Source organism: Balaenoptera borealis (genome assembly GCF_965194805.1).
Source record: "Balaenoptera borealis genome assembly, chromosome: 3".
Lineage (NCBI taxonomy): Eukaryota > Metazoa > Chordata > Mammalia > Artiodactyla > Balaenopteridae > Balaenoptera > Balaenoptera borealis.
Window position 1 is genome coordinate 59121392 of NC_138866.1, and position 16773 is coordinate 59138164.

The following is a 16773-nucleotide window of genomic DNA, read 5'->3' on the forward strand; positions in this document are numbered from 1 at the left end:
TTTTTAACGTGTATAAGATATACCACTTTTACAAGTGGAAAGTCATATTTTACCCTAAGTGTAGTGTTTTGTTCCAGCTCTCATGTTACTTTTTTTCTTTTACCATGTGATTGATGGTATTCACAAAAATGGCATTTGAAATTATCTATGAAAATATACATATATATCCACCTGCAGTAGATGTATTTCTTCCTCTAATCATAAGAGCTCTTAAAAATATAACACAGAAGGAAGAAGAAAGTATGATTTCTTTCATGCTCACTGCCTCATCTTCTAGATTCTAGGTATCAACATGTTAATTTGTACAGTATTTTTTAAATGATGGTTCTGTTGGCTGGGATATGTTCTTTTCTTACTGGCGGACCTGTCATCTTACTGTGAACTGTTTTCATTTGGAGAGCATTCCTCTTCTTACAAGTTAGAAGAACATATTACCTCCTTTATGTAACTTATAAGACATTTACAGAATACAAAATAGGAAGTCTCTATGAACATCTTAAACATACTTTATTATCTCTGTTTCATTATTTTTGAATTAATCTTTTAGCTGCATTTGAGCGGGAGTATATCTTTTCAAGTTTTGCTTTATAATTTGGCCAGTCATCAGAGGTAATAGCAAAGAAAAGATCAATATTGAAGGTAATAAGTAAATTAGGATTTTTTTATAGGATGAAGAAATGGCAGGTTATTTAAAATTAATTTAAGCCAGTCTTTTTAAACTTTTTTTTTTTTTTTTGTGGCTGTGCCACGAGGCTTGCGGGATCTTAGCTCCCCAACCAGGGATTGAACCCAGACTCTGGCAGTGAAAGTGCCAAGTCCTAACCACTGCACCACCAGAGAATTCCCTAAAGCTTTTTTCTTTTATTAAGAAGTAAAATGTTAGCTACAGCTAAAGCTCCTCCATCTATTCAACTTTATTCCTTTCCAGAGGTAACCACTATTCTAAAGTTAGTACCCATCATTCCCATAACTGTTTTATACTTTACATATTTGCTACTGACAATTAACAATTTATCTTTAAAGTGTCACTTTATAACTTTGGACTGTGAAGCACCATAGGAGATGACTTTTACTAATGAAAAAATACCAGTTTACTATGTATTGTTTTGTTTTTTAAATTTTTATTATTTTATTTATTTATTTTTGGCTGCATTGGGTCTTTGTTGCTGCGCGTGGGCTTTCTCTAGTTGCAGCGAGCAGGGGCTACTCTTTGCTGCGGTGCACGGTCTTCTCATTACAGTAGCTTCTCTTGTTGCCGAGCATGGTCTCTAGGCACGCAGGCTCAGTAGCTGTGGCTCGTGGGCTCAGTAGTTGTGGCTCACAGGCTCTAGAGCGCAGGCTCAGTAGTTGTGGCGCACGGGCTTAGTTGCTCTGCGGCACGTGGGATCCTCCTGGACCAGGGCTTCAACCCATGTCCCCTGCATTGGCAGGCGGATTCTCAACCACTACGCCACCAGGGAAGTCCCCTATGTATTGTTAATAGATACATATATATGAAATAAAAATTTGTTTTTTGATACGACACTGTCAAAAGCTATAAAATGATACTTTAAACTTTAAATGTCTTCAGTTTTACTAACTGAAATGATATCAGAATACGATTACAGCACCTATCTGTTCACCAGCCACAGTAATATTCTTGGAGACAGTATCAAGCTTCTAGTCTTTTTTTTCCCTGAGCTAAGCAATCGTACTTCCTTTCAAATTTCAGCATATTTTTAAAGTCAAAGGACCCCCAAAGTGGTAAGTGAGCTACAAATTTGTGGAAAAGACTAACTTATAAAACAGACAAAATAAAATGCAAGGAAATGACAGTGCTTCTCTTTTGCTTATTTTTAAGGTTACACAGTGTGGGCACACAACCTCATTGCCATTGCTCGTCTTCGTGGCTCTGATCTAAAAGTACTTGAAGTCACTGAAGAAAGCATTGATTTTGACCAAGGTGAACTGGCCGACCAGGATGTGGATCCAGTACATAACCTTATTGAGCAGGTATCCCTGGGCCTAGGTCAACCTTGGCACGCAATCATGGACATCGAATCACTCAGTGTCTTCACTGAACCAAATCGTCATTTTTACAGGGAGATGCAAAGCTTCAGCGAAGACATTTAGCTTTTTTTAAATGTACAATTCCTGTGGTTACATATGCAAGTAGGGTTCTATTATGGTTTTTTTTTTTCAGTAGTGTGAATTAATCCCTTTGTGCTGTGTTTAATCAGTATTAGCTTTATAGAATTATATATGTATATTCTACTTCTTGATCAAAGAACGTAGTCAGGTATTGGTTTAGAAGTTCAAAGTGACAATGTATAGGGCTTTCACGGTTAATGGACTTGTTACCAAACCTTAAGAATATACAACCGAAGGTTGTCTGAGGTTGCTGGCTAACTTTATTTTTCACTGAGTTACTCTGCCTTTTGATGTTTTTATTCTTTGTGTGTCAGAGCTCAGGAGCCAAAATATTTTTATACATATATAGATATATATCCATAGCCTGGTGGATTTGTATGCAATGCACTGCATTCATTCATTGTGTGATAGCATTTCATTAATTTTTCTTTGAAATGGAAGGAGGGAGGATAATACAATCCCAAATGAGTTATCTTTAACAGAAAAGCCAAGACTTTAACTTTCATTACATATATAATAGTTGATATCACCAATTACCATTCTCAATTTTGTATAGTACTAGGTTAGAACATTGCTTAATCCTTTTTTAAATGCATTTACATAAACAAATACTCAAATTATTGGATTTTTTTAAACTATATCTGACATAATAATTTAATTCATCAATTACATCATACATTCAAGTTAGCTTTTTAGGCAAGATTTCAAATAGTGGAGGAAGAAAGAAACAATATTCCAGGGTAAAACCTCCTAAATGAATATCAAAACACAGAGTTTGTAAACACACATGCTTGCAAACAAACATTAGTCGTGAAATCCCTAGCAACAAGTCACTGGATTTTTCTCTGTCAGCACGCGTGTCAGCTGCCAAAGAATAGATTTAACTGAAGAAGTGCCCACATGCTGGCAGGGGCTGGCCCAGTCTGGCCAGCCAGATACTGCTAGATTGTAATATTTAAGGTCGAATTTCGACCTGTGGTACACAGCTGTGCTGTGGCTCAGTCAGCAACCTCAGAACTCTGAAAAACAAAAAAAAAACAAAACAAAAAAAAAAAAAAGAAAAAAAAACCATGCACCTGTTTCACTGTGAATAGTGAATGTAAAGGAAAGAAAGGAAAAACTGAAAGCTTGTTCTATCACAGGTATGAGCTGCTATGATACATGAAGAACATTCCATGAAGTATGTTTTAAAACCTTGTTATATCTGAGAGGCTTTAAAAGCCGACTTAACTGTTTCAGGGCAACCGCGGTACAGACGTGGTCTCTGTGAGACTTCCACCTGACCCCAGTTTTAAGTGGTACGAATGTTGTGCATTTAATGTTAAAGGACAGTCTGCAATAATAAAGTAAGTAGCCAACGTGGGTGCCCAGCAGTGCTGAGACCTGGCTGCTCTAGTGTAAGCTTTGGAAACACAATTTATGCAACAAATGTCCAGATATGATTCTATTTATGGAAAAAGTTTATATGTATTTTACAAATGGTTTTACCATCTTATATTAAAATGACCTTTTGACAGGTGTGCACTGTTTTGTCTCCAGTGAGCACATACCATGCGGATTTTATATGTACATCAGTAGTGTGAATCCACTGGCACAGTGTGTGTAAATGCCAGATGTGGTGAGATTTTATCTTATAAATGTGATCAGATAAAATAACTCCTGACAGAAACTGTAAGGAAACCAGCTGAATGTTTGACCTGATGACTGATGTTGTATGGTTTATGTTAAATGTATATTCTTTTAATCAATGAATAAAGCATTAAAAAGTGATCACTGTAACATTTTATTGTTCATGAAGCATGAAAACCTTTAGTGTTAAATAAACTGCAGTAATTCTTATAATGTGTATAATCATGTTAGCTCCTATTGTATTCTGATGCAGCAAAGCTTAAATTTGAGAATATATCATAAAACCTATAGGCAGAATAATTTGGAGGGTTTTAATTTTTTTAACTCACTATGGCAAAACGTCATAAGCTTAAAAGCAAACAACAGACTGTTTGTTTAGCACAAAATCCAAGTGTTATTATGCATTTAGAGTACATTATTGATACTGTAAAACTTAATTTATAGACTATAGGAACTTCTTATTTTTAAAAATTCCTCTACTGGATGAAAAAAGGACTTCAGTATGCCAGTACTAAATAGTTCTTTTAAACCCTTATACTGCTTTAGTTTGGCTTTGTCATCTCCATTCTTGGTTGCTGAGGCAAACTGCTGTGGTTGATGAGAAAGAAAATGGCTGCTTTTCTTTCTTCCTTCTCTCCTTGCCTAATCGTTCCAGACACTGCCTCTTCTAAGCACTGCCTCATCATGGAATAATCTGGTGTTCACAAAGAACTGTCATTATATCTACTGCTCCCTTATTTCATGGACATATCTAACCCCTTTGGATGAATCAACATGTCTATGTATTTAAGGACTTCCCTGGTGGCTCAGTGGTTAAGAATCCGCCTGCCAATGCAGGGACACGAGTTCGAGCCCTGGTCCGGGAAGATCCCACATGCCGCGGAGCAACTAAGCCCTTGCGCCACAACTGCTGAGCCTGCGCTTTACAGTCCGTGAGCCACAACTACTGAGCCCACGTGCCATAACTACTGAAGCCTGCACGCCTAGAGCCTGTGCTCCACAACAAGAGAAGCCACCGCAATGAGAAGCCCACGCACAGCAACAAAGAGTAGCCCCTCCGCTCGCCGCAACTAGAGAAAGCCCGTGCGCAGCAACAAAGACCCAACGCAGCCAAAAATAATTTTTAAAAAAACATGTCTGTGTATTTAAAATACCAAAACAGTACCCAAAATATATGAAAAAAGAAAGTATATATATGTAGTATACAAGTGAAGTTGCATATAGTAAAGCACTAAACTGGGAGTGTCGACCTCTGTTTTCTCCACTAAGCTCTGACTCATGCTACATGAGCACAGACTTCCTTGAGCCTCACTTTCCTCATCTGTGAAATGAAGGATTCACCTTGGTTACCTAAAACTGATTCTTTATTGAAAGTTTCAGCTGTTAGTCTGACAGCTTATAGACATGTACAAGGTCATCTTTGAACAAACGTATTAAATATTTTCAAAACACAGCTTACTAAACTATATGAAATTTATATATCTAAAATTACTTTCCCATTTCCTCCATAACCCTGGGAATAAAGAAGTTAGGGAGTTGGTAAGGTGGGGCTTGGGAAGGACAGTGTGCTTATGATTGAACACACAGATTCAGTAACTAACTTGCTTGAGGCTTATACAATAGCATGAACCAGACTGGATTGTTTTGAAGCCAGTAGTATTAAATGGTGCTAATGGAGTAATACACAGCAGGTGTGAATAATACCCAAGAGTCACACCACATTGTCTATATCAATGCTTCCTAAGCTTTTTCATGTCCTGACACATAGAAAATATTATGCAGCATACTCGTTTAAACTAGAAGGAATTGAAGCAAAAAAAACAAAAAACAAAAACACATTGTTTTCTTTATTATGTAATTGATGAGAAAAATAAAATGCAGAGGCTTGGAGGAAATAATTGCTGAATTTGTATAGAACTTTCAAATAAAATCTTGTCAAATGTTTTAACTTATAACCTATTAAAAATTTTAACATTCCCACCAAGAGAAACACCCCACAAATGGGTGATAATTTTTAAACCTTTCTGTCCACAACATTCAAAAATTTATGCAGCTGAAATTATACTTATGAAATCTAACAGCTTTAAATGTAATGGTAAGTGTAATGTTGAGATTTCTTATGTAATGTAAATTAATTTCAAATTCAAGTGATTTTTTTTCACTACAAGTATTTCAAAATAATGATGACGCTCTAATTTGTACATACATAACCCTGCTGCTAGTTTAGGCACCGTTGAGAACACACATCAGCCACCAACACTCAGAAGTATCTGATTTATATGAAAGCAATCCAAGGCCTGCAGGGAGCCCTGCTCCCCCCTCCAGCTCGCAACCCCCTCACACCCACCAGCTCCATCTGGAGCTTCACACCTGGGCTTCCTACCTGCTCTTCAAACATTTGGAGCATACTTCTCTCACAGCTTCATAGACCCCCGTTGTCCACGACGGACAGTGGAACACGCTGCATCTGGCAAGGGAGAAGTGAGTGCCTGGGTACAATTACAAGTACACATCGCTCTGGTACACTTACGATTACATTGCCATGGTAATTTCATACTTACTACCATTCATCTATTTTAAAGATGCACTAAGCTCCTGATCATCTGTTTTAAAGATGCAATAAGTTCCTGATCATTTGGAAATTTTATATCATTTTCCTCCTTAAACCCATATATTGTATCAGTTATTAATTTACTGCCTCAGCTCTGAAGTCACCCTTCAATATATTCCCTCCAATAATGGAACTCCTTTAAGTAAAACACCTTTAAAGTCAGCACAATGTTAAGTTTTTTCAGTAAGGGCCATGGGGGATATGGTAGAAGGCAGAGGTTCTCCTGTAGTTCCCAGGGCAGGCCAGGGTAGGCAGCCTGGATATAAGACTTGCGGTGGAGCTTCCCCCAGCCATGGTCCCTCTGCCACCTTGCAGCCTCAGCCTGACCTTCCTTCACACAGAAACTAGAGCTGCTATACAGCTCATATGCTTTGAAGGCCTCCTGCCTGCACTGGACTCCCATTCCCTGCCCTGAGCAGCCTGCATGTCATGTGTGGCCCACCCACTGGCTCTGAAGACCTCCCCATCCCTGGCATCCACACTCCCACTGCACACCCAGTGCCAATCAATGGTTGCTGTTCACCTGCTCCCCACCTGCACCCTGGACAGTGCCTATTGCTTGCTCAGCATCTCCAGACCAGCTCAGGCCTTGTGGAACCAGCGATCTTCTCTGCTATCCTGGGAGCTGAAACATACCTTCACCAAAGAGGGCTGAACCCCTTCCAAGTTTGTCCTACCATGAGTGACCTCCCTCAGCTCTAGGGGGCTATATACAGTTTCCTCACATTCTGTAATTATTCTTATCACAGTTAATAATTCTTTATATTAAACTTTCCCAGTTTGAGCTACTGTGTGCTTTGTCTCCTGATTTGACCGAGACTGCTACATATATCCTTTCCAACTATCCCACAGCTTTTTATGCAAATGTAATGCTTTTTGTTAGTCTTTCATTGATTACTTATATATTTTCTGCAAAAAAAAAAACCCATAGAATTTAAAATGTGTGATTATTTTCTTAAAAGCCATGTTAAATTTTTTCTCCTAGATTTTATACATATTAAATATAATTGATCAAAAATATAAATATTATAAATTTAAATTAGTATAAAGAATAAACTTATTAGAACTGCATTTCTTAATGACATGGATAAGGCTGCATCTTTTTTTTTTTTTACCCAAATAGCTCATATTCCATGGATGAATATTACTTGTTCCTGAAATGAGTCAGGTCCATCATTCATTCTATTCCTATTTTCATTTTTATAAAAACAAGTGCTAAAAATCTTTTTCACATAAAGTAGATGAGAAGAGAAAGTTTTGTTACAGCAATGTCACCCATTCTTCGAACTTCTGAGCTTTTAGGACCAAAAAAAGCACTGGTCTATGACCAAAAATTATTTTAGATAAGTCAACTGGTTCAAAGCAATCACTAGAGTTATTCACTTTCTCGGCACTGACACCAATATTTCATATTGTCTCTTAAGCGCCAGAGGTTTACACACCTTAGTACGATGCATCATCATACGACTAGGACCAGGTTAAAGGTGTGTGCTCATTTTATACATGGGAGAAGGGTAACTGCAAAATGAAGAGTAGGAAAGGAGAATCTGCACCTTGTTCACAAGTTCTTCCTTAGGCAGAACAACTTCGAAGAAGAATATACATGGAAGGTGAAATTCTGTGAATTTTCCTAGAAGCATACCTGTATACTGCTCGGAAATTCTTTGCATACTCTGAGGGCGTGTACCCCAGTTTGAAAACTACAGCTCTAGAAAACTACTGCTTCTGTGACAAAGAAATATTAAAAGGCTTATTTCCACATTATTTATAATGAAAAGTCAGCAGCAACCTAATGACCGTTAATAACAGAATAAAGTTATTGTGGCAAAGCCACACAGTGGAATACCACACAGTGGTCAGAATGAACTAACTTGACCTCCATTTCTTAACTTTGATGGATCTCAAAAACATGTTGAGTAAAAAAAGCTGACTTCTAAAGGATATATATATATATATATATATATATATATATATATATATGTATGTATATATATATAATGAGCCTATTGATGTACATTTTTAAAAGGCAAGAAAAATAAACCTACATACTATACATAAACTCATTTAACTGGAAAAACAAAAAATATTCACATCGTTTTCACAAGAGTACTTACCTCTGCAGCATGAAGACAACTTATCTGTAATATTTTTTCTTGAAAAAAATTAAGGCAAATGTTAAATTTGCTCTCTAGGTAATAAGTAAAAGGGTATTCTTTATATTATTTTGTTACAGAAAACATTACAGAAAAAAACATCAGCTATTTGGGGTGTGGCCAAGAATACACAAGTAAGTAAAAAAGGCTTGTGGAACCAGATTATTCCCTGCATTAATGCTTAAAGGCATCAAATTCAGAAGAGCCACTTGTTTCGTTTTAGCTCATTTATTCTTATGTTCAGCATAATTCTAATAAGCCTGTTCGTCTTGTTTCTCAGTCTCCAGTAGATTAGAAATGGAGAGAAGTGACTGTGAAAGGCACAGAAGTTTACAATCCTAAAAAGAGAACATAACTTATCTTAAGCCATTTGTAAAGGAACTTGAAACAGAATTAAACACCCCTATAACAAGCTTGAAATACACAGCAATGATAAATGTTTGTAGTGACCCTGAATCAATAGGAAAGTATATTCAAAATATCTCTGTAGTGAGTTAATAGAGTATTTAATACATCTTAGAAATCTTTTCACACAAGATGGTTAAAATAAATATTTGTGTTTAAAAGAATGGATTTTAGTTAATCAAGAAACATTCACTTAAGTGAAATTTTCTGATAAAACACAGATAAATTAGCTAAGAAATATCATGACTGATAGAGAATAGTTGCTGTGTGCCAAACATGATTTTAACCAGGTAATTAACACATTATCAGTTCACTGATTTGATCATGTTTTCCACTAAATTAATAAAATCAACAGAGTATTTGGACATTTTGTAACCCAAGGGGTCAACAAATCCACAAACCCACGTTTTTCAGACCTAGGTAATTACCTGACTCCTTTCACCAAAAAAAGAAAATTAAGTTCTTTTTTTATCATAGTGCATTATTTGATAATACTTCCTATTATACTAATAAGTATAACTTTATGAAAGTATCAGTTAAGTGAGACTTTAAGATTTCTTTATATAAGTTTAAAGATTAAAATAAAACAGACTCTGAGGGCAAACTATTTCAAAATATAAAGTTAACATAAATATCTAGCAATTTGAAAAACTATCAAAAAGGACTTGAACTTAAGTTGAGAGAAAATCAGTTAACTTTGGTTGAAATAACTATAATTCAAAATGACAAGTTCCAACAAAGAAATGGTAATAAAATTTTTAGAACATCATTTATATCATTTCTAAATAAAGGAGAATCAATATAATTATAGGTTAATAAAAGAACATATGCCCAAAATTGGAACAACCAAGCAAAAATAGAGGTAATGTACCTCAACTTTAAAATGGCCATATATGACAAGCCCACAGCTAACATCGCACTCGACAGTGAAAAGTGGAAATCCTTTCCTCTAAGATCAGGAACGTGACAATGGTGCCCACTCTTACCACTTCCATTCAACATAGTACTGGAAGTCCTAGCCAGAGCAATTAGGCAAGAAAAAGAAATAAAGGGTATCCAAGTCAGAAAGGAAGAATACTCTGCATTGACACGACATTATACATAGGCACACCTTGTTTTATTCACTTCACTTTGTTGAGCTTTATAGATACTGCAGTTTTTACAAATTGAAGGTTTGTGGCAACCCTGTGCCATTTTTCCAACAATGTTTGCTCACTTTGTATCTCTGTGTCACATTTTGGTAATTCTCACAATATTTCAAACATTTTCATTATTATATTTGCATGGTGATCTGCAATCAGTGATCTTTGGTGTTACTATTGAAATTGTTTTGGGATGCCATGAACTGTGTCCATAAAAGATGGCAAACTTAATTGATTAATGTGTGTTCTGACTGTTCCACAGACCAGCTATTCCCCTATCTCTCTCCCTCTCCTCAGACCTTCCTATTACCTGAGACACAACAATACTGAAATTAGGACAATTAATAGGCCTCAAAGTCCTCTATGTGTTCCAGTGAAAGGGAGAGTCATTCATCTCTCACTTTAAATCAAACATGTCAAAAGACAAGACAGGCCAAAAGCTAGGCCTCCTGGGACCAAACAGTTAGCCAAGTTGTGAAGGCAAAGGAAAAGTTTTTGAAGGAAATTGAAATTGCTGCTCCAGTGAATACACGAATGATAAGAAAGCTAACAGCCTGATTGCTGTAATAGATAGCGTTTTAGCGCTCTGGAAAGAAGATCAAACCAGCTACATAATTCCTTTAAGCCAAAGCCTAATCCACAGCAAGACCCTGACTAATTTCAATTCTAGGAAGTCTGAGAGAGGCAAGGAAGCTGCAGAAGAAAGTTTGAAACTAGCCGAGGTTGGTTCATAACATTTAAGGAAAGAAGCCGTCTCCATAACATAAAAGTACAAGGTGAAGCAGCAAGTGCTGATATAGTTATAGTTATAGTTATCCAGAAGACCTAGCTAAGACAATTAATGAAGGTGACTGCACTTAACAAGGGATTTTTAATGTACATGAAACAGCCTTCTATTGGAAGATGCTGCCATCGAGGACTTTCATACCTAGAGAGAAATCAATGCCCGGCTTCAAAGCTTCAAAGGACAGGCTGACTTTCTTGCTAGGGGCTAATGCAGCGGGGGACTTTAAGTTGAAGCCAACACTCATTTACCATTCTGAAAATCCTAGGGTCCTTAGGTAGATTATGCTAAATCTACTCTGCCTATGCTCTATAAATGGAACAACAAAGCCTGGATGACAGCACTTCTGTTTACAGCATGGTCTACTGACTATTTTAAGCCCACTGTTGAGACCTACTGCTCAGAAAAAAAAGATTCCTTTCAAAATATTCCTGCTCATTGACAATGCACCTGGTTACCTAAGAACTCTGATGGAGATGGACAATGAGATTAATGTGTTTTCATGTCTGCTAACACAACATCCATTCTGCAGCCCATGGATCAAGGAGTAATTTCAACATGTAAGTCCTACTATTTAAGAAGAACATTTTGTAAGGTAGAGCTGCCATAGAAAGCAATTCCTTTGATGAATCTGGGCAAAGTAAAGTGAAAACCTTCTGGAAAGGATTCTTCATTCTAGATGCCCTTAAGGACATTTTCATGATTCATGGGAAGAGGTCAAAATACCAACATTAGGACCTCCCTGGTTGCCCAGTGGTTAAGAATTCGTCTGCCAATGCAGGGGACACGGGTTCGAGCCCTGGTCCAGGAAGATCCCACATGTCACAGAGCAACTAAGCCCATGAGCCACAACTACTGAGCCTGCGCACCTAGAGCCCGTGCTCTGCAACGAGAAGTCACCGCAATAAGAGGACCACGCACCACAAGGAAGAGTAGCCCCCGCTCACCGCAACTAGAGAAATCCTGCGCGCAGCAATGAAGACCCAAAGCAGTCAAAAATAAACAAATAAATAAATAAATAAAAATTATTTATATATATATATATATATATATATATATATATATATATATATATATATATATATATATATATATATATATATATATATATATATATATATATATATATATATATATATATATATATATAAGAATTACATGAGAGGGACTCAAATTCCCTAAGGGCAATTACTTTAAAAATTGAGATATTTAGGAAAGAAAGAAATTTTTAAAAAAAACATTAACAGGAGTTTGGAAGAAGTTGATTCCAACCTTCATGGATGACTGTGAGGGGTTGAAGACTTCAGTGGAAGAAGTCACTGCAGATGTAGTGGAAACAGCTAGAGAACTAGAATTAGAAGTGGAGTCTGAAGATGTTACTGAATTGCTACAATCTCATGATAAAACTTGAACAGATGAGGAGTTGCTTCTTATGGATGAGCAAAGAAAGTGGAGATGGAATCTACTCCTATGAAGATTGCTGAAATGACAACAAAGGATTTAGAATATTACAGCAGAGTTTGAGAGGATTGACTCCAATTTTGAAAGGAGTTCTACTGTGGGTAAAATGCTATCAGACAGTGTTGCATGGCTAGAGAGAAAACATTCATGAAAGGAAGAGTCAATTGATGTGGTAAACTTCATTGTTGCCTTATTGTAAGAAATTTCCACAGTCACACCAACCTTCAGCAACCACCACCCTGATCCGTCAATAGCCATCAACATAGAGGCAAGGCCCTCCACCAGCAAAAAATTATGATTTATTGAAGGCTCAGATGATGGTTAGCATTTTTTAGTAATTAAGTGTTTTTTCATTATGGTATGTACTTTTTTTTTTTAGACATAATGCTATTCCACACTTAATAGACTACAGTATAATAGAAACATAACTTCTATATGCACTGGGAAACAAAAAAAAATCATGTGACTATTGTGATATTCACTTCACTGCAGAGTTCTGGAACCAAACCCGCAATATCTGCAAGGTACGCCTGTATAGTATACCTTAAAGACTGAACGAAAAAGCTGTTAGAACTAAGAAACAAATTCAGTAAAGTTACAGGACACAAAATTAATATACAAAAATCAGTTGTACTTCTAAACATTAACAGTGACCTATCCGAAAAGGAAATTAAGAAAGCATTAAGAAAGCAATCCCATTTACAACAACATCAAAAACAATAAAATACTTAGGAATAAACTTATCCAAGGAAATGAAAGATCTGTGCACTGAAAACTATCAGACACTGATGAAAAAATTGAGGAAGACACAAATAAATGGAAAGATATTCCATGTTCATGGGTTGAAAGAATTAGTACTGTTAAAATGTACATACTACCCAAAGAGATCTACAGATTTAATGCAATTCCTATTCAAAATTCCAATAACATTTTCCATAGAAGCAGAAAAAAAAAAATCCTAAAATTTCTATGGAACCACAAAAGACTCCAAATAGTCAAAGCAATCTTGAGAAAGAGGAACAAAGCTGGAGGCATCACATTTCCAGATTTCAAACTGCATTACAAAGCTATAGTAATCAAATCAGTATGGTATTGGCAAAAAAACAAAAACATAGTCTGATGGAATAGAATAGAGGACCCAGAAAAATAAGCCCATGCATATATGGCCAATTAATTTTTGACAAGGCACCCAGTATACACAACAAGGAAAAGATAATCTCTTCAATAAATGGTGTTGGGGAAACTGGATATTCATATGCAAGCAAATAAAACTGGACCCTTGTTTTACACCACACATAAAAATCAACTCAAAATGGATTAAAGACGAACATAAACCTAGAGCCATAAAACTAGAAGAAAACACAGGTGGTAAGCTTCTTGACATTGGTCCTGGTAATGCTTTTTTGGATTTGACACCAAAAGCAAAGGCAAGCAAAATAAAAAATAAACAAGTGGGATTACATCAAACTGAAAAGCTTCTGCACAGCAAAGGAAACCATCAACAAAATAAAAAGGCAACCTATGACATGGGAGAAAATATTTGCAAACCATATATCTGATATGGAGTTAATATAAAAAATACACAAGGAACTCATACAACTTAATAGCAAAAAAACAAATAACCCAATGTGAAAAGTGGGCAGAGGACTTGAACAAGCATTTTTCCAAAGAAGACATACAAATGGCCAACTGATACATAAAAAGATGCTCAGTATCACTAATCATCAAGGAAATACAAATCAAAACCACAGTGAGATACCACCTCACACCTGTTAGGCTATCTATTATCAAGAAGTCAAAAGATAACAAATGCTGGTGAGGATGTGGAGAAAAGGAAACCGTGTACACTGCTGGTGGGACTATAAACTGGTACAGCTACTATGGAAGAATTATGAGGAAGTCCCTCAAAAAATTAAAAGTAGAATTGCTATATGATCCAGCAATCCTCACATCATGGTATATACCCAAAGAAAATGAAATCAGTATCTTGAAGAGATTTTAGTACCACCATGTTCATGCAGTATTATTTACAATAGCCTATATATGGAACAACCTAAGTGTCCATAGAGAGATGAATGAATATATAATATATATATAGACAGTTATCAGAGAGCTCTCATGTTCCATGAAAAAACCCACCATCTCTTTTGTAGTACTTGTATCAAATTCTGTCAAAGAATTTGACAGAATTCAAATTCTGCTGCTACTTTGAAAGAAAAAGGAGATTTAATTTGAAAAGGTTATCAAGCTAGATGCTTATTTAAGTAAACTCATGATGAACCCTGAACCACACTTGCAGAAACAGACTAAAAATCACCAACTATATTCATAAAATAATTTTATAGCATCTAACCACATCTACAAATTGTCTGGCTTTAAAAAAAAAAAGTCAATTTTTTTTCAACCAACCTGGTTCCAAAGAATGTGATCCTTCCTCTCAACTATCCTCTCTCCCCTGCCCCAAATATTGGTCCCAGAATATATTTTAGAAATATCTTCCTAAAGAATTATCCTAAATCTAGGGTGGGGGGGTGGGTAGAGTGTATATACTTTTTAGATGTTATACTATCATATATAATTCTTTAAAAATTCTAAAGAGAAAAAGAAAGAAAACAGCTTTAGTGCTCAGCAAGGAAAGAATAGTCAAACTGTATTCACAAAAAGGAAACTTATACAACCATTAAAAATGAGCTTTACCATGACTACATAAAAATTATTTATATTAAAGAATATAAAATTATAGACATAATTACAATACAAAAGATACTTGAAGGATAAAAGGCCTGACAAACTACAACATAAATGCAAAAAATGATTTTGTTTTGGTGATGACCCTGGATGATTGTTTTTTCTTCGGCTTTTGAACATTTTCTAACTCTTCTTATAGGACGACGTTTTACTTTTCTATTTAAAATATTATACAGAGGGGAAAGTTATCCAGCCAGGACCAAGAAGCATTCTTTCTTGAAATGTCCAAGCCTATTGCATATCAGTCCAAAATAATGCTCCGTTCAATATCTTGAATGTCGGCTTATCCCTTTAACTATCCCTTCAGATGCTGTCCTGATGTTATCAGGGGCTGGGAGTCAGTCTGCCTGATAGAACCTGAAGCTGGGCTCAGAGCCAGTCCATATACTTGTTGACCCTTAAACAATGTCCATGGCGGGGGGGGGGGGGGGGCAGTTAAGGGTGTCAACCTTCCATGCAGTTGAAAATCTATGTATAACCTATAGTCAGCACTCCTTATCCGCAGTTCCTCCATATTCAAGGTTCCTCCATATCCGAGGTTCTGCATCTGCAAATTGCAACCACCCGTGGATTGTGTAATACCATAGTATTTACTATAGAAAAAAATCTGGATATAAGTGGACCTGCACAGTTCAAACCCATGTTGTTTAAGGGTCAACTGTATATGATTTGGTCTGCTGGTGAACAACATTTAATGATGATAATGTTATAAATGCTACTTATGACTTTCAAATTTTATTTTATTTTTTGAAAGATTTATTTATTATTTATTTAATTTATTTATTTTTGGCTGCGTCAGGTCTTAGTTGCAGCACGCGGGACCTTCACTGAGGCGTGCAGGATCTTTCGTTGCAGCATGCAGGCTTCTCTCTAGTTGTGGCGTGTGGGTTTTCTCTTCTCTAGTTGTGGCGCGCAGGCTCCAGGGCGCATGGGCTCTGTAGTTTGAGGCACACGGGCTCTCCAGTTGAGGCACACGAGCTCAGTAGTTGCGGCGCACGGGCTTATTTGCCCCACAGCATGTGGGATCCTAGTTTCCTGACCAGGGATTGAACTGGCGTCCCCTGCATTGCAAGGCAGATTCTTTACCACTGGACCACCAGGGAAGTCCCTGATTTTCAAATTTTAGATCAACTGTGGGCCAAGTACAGAAGGTAGGTTATGCTTGTAAATCAACTATACTTCAGTTTTAAAAAAATAAAAATTAAAAAAAAGAAGACAGGGGCTTCCCTGGTGGCGCAGTGGTTGAGAGTCTGCCTGCCAATGCAGGGGACACGGGTTCGAGCCCTGGTCTGGGAGGATCCCACATGCCGCGGAGCAACTGGGCCCGTGAGCCACAACTACTGAGCCTGCGTGTCTGGAGCCTGTGCTCCGCAACGAGGGGGGCCGCGGTGGTGAGAGGCTCGCGCACCGCGATGAAGAGTGGCCCCTGCTCGCCGCGGCTGGAGAAGGCCCTCGCACAGAAACAAAGACCCAACACAGCCAAAAATAAATAAATTAAAAAAAAAAAAGAAGACAAGTTATGCTTGTAGGCATAATATAATTATTAGCAACCTTGAAAATATAAATGTATAGCTAAGAGAAAATAGGATTTTGGCCAGGGTAGGGGAAGAAGGGAAGTGGAATAAAGAGAAGGGATACTAATAGAGGTTTAAATATATTAAAAATTACAAAGGCAACAATAGAAAACTTTAATTTGGATAAACATCAAAC

At 36.8% G+C, this 16773-nt stretch overlaps 1 protein-coding gene and 2 long non-coding RNA genes across 4 annotated transcripts in view; 2 read left to right on the forward strand and 1 right to left on the reverse strand.

The window, feature by feature from the left end:
- The window catches only part of FBXO33 (F-box protein 33), a gene marked incomplete at its 5' end in the record, with an annotated part of 31965 nt that extends 28065 nt beyond the window's left edge, over positions 1 to 3900 (forward strand). For both annotated transcript variants that reach the window (XM_082384131.1, XM_082384132.1), the window contains one exon: positions 1841 to 3900. In XM_082384131.1, the coding sequence (XP_082240257.1) occupies positions 1841 to 2112 (272 nt within the window). In that variant the 3' untranslated portion in view covers positions 2113 to 3900. The remainder of the gene's footprint in view (positions 1 to 1840) is intronic.
- Positions 1 to 16773, forward strand: part of LOC309625132 — a 359632-nt gene that overhangs the window by 207751 nt on the left and 135108 nt on the right. The gene's annotated exons all lie outside the window — the stretch shown is intronic.
- Positions 669 to 14827, reverse strand: LOC309625155. Its single transcript, XR_014242362.1, has 2 exons — positions 6143 to 14827; positions 669 to 1466 (listed from the first exon to the last, which is right to left on the reverse strand). It is a non-coding gene; the product is annotated as an uncharacterized lncRNA (long non-coding RNA).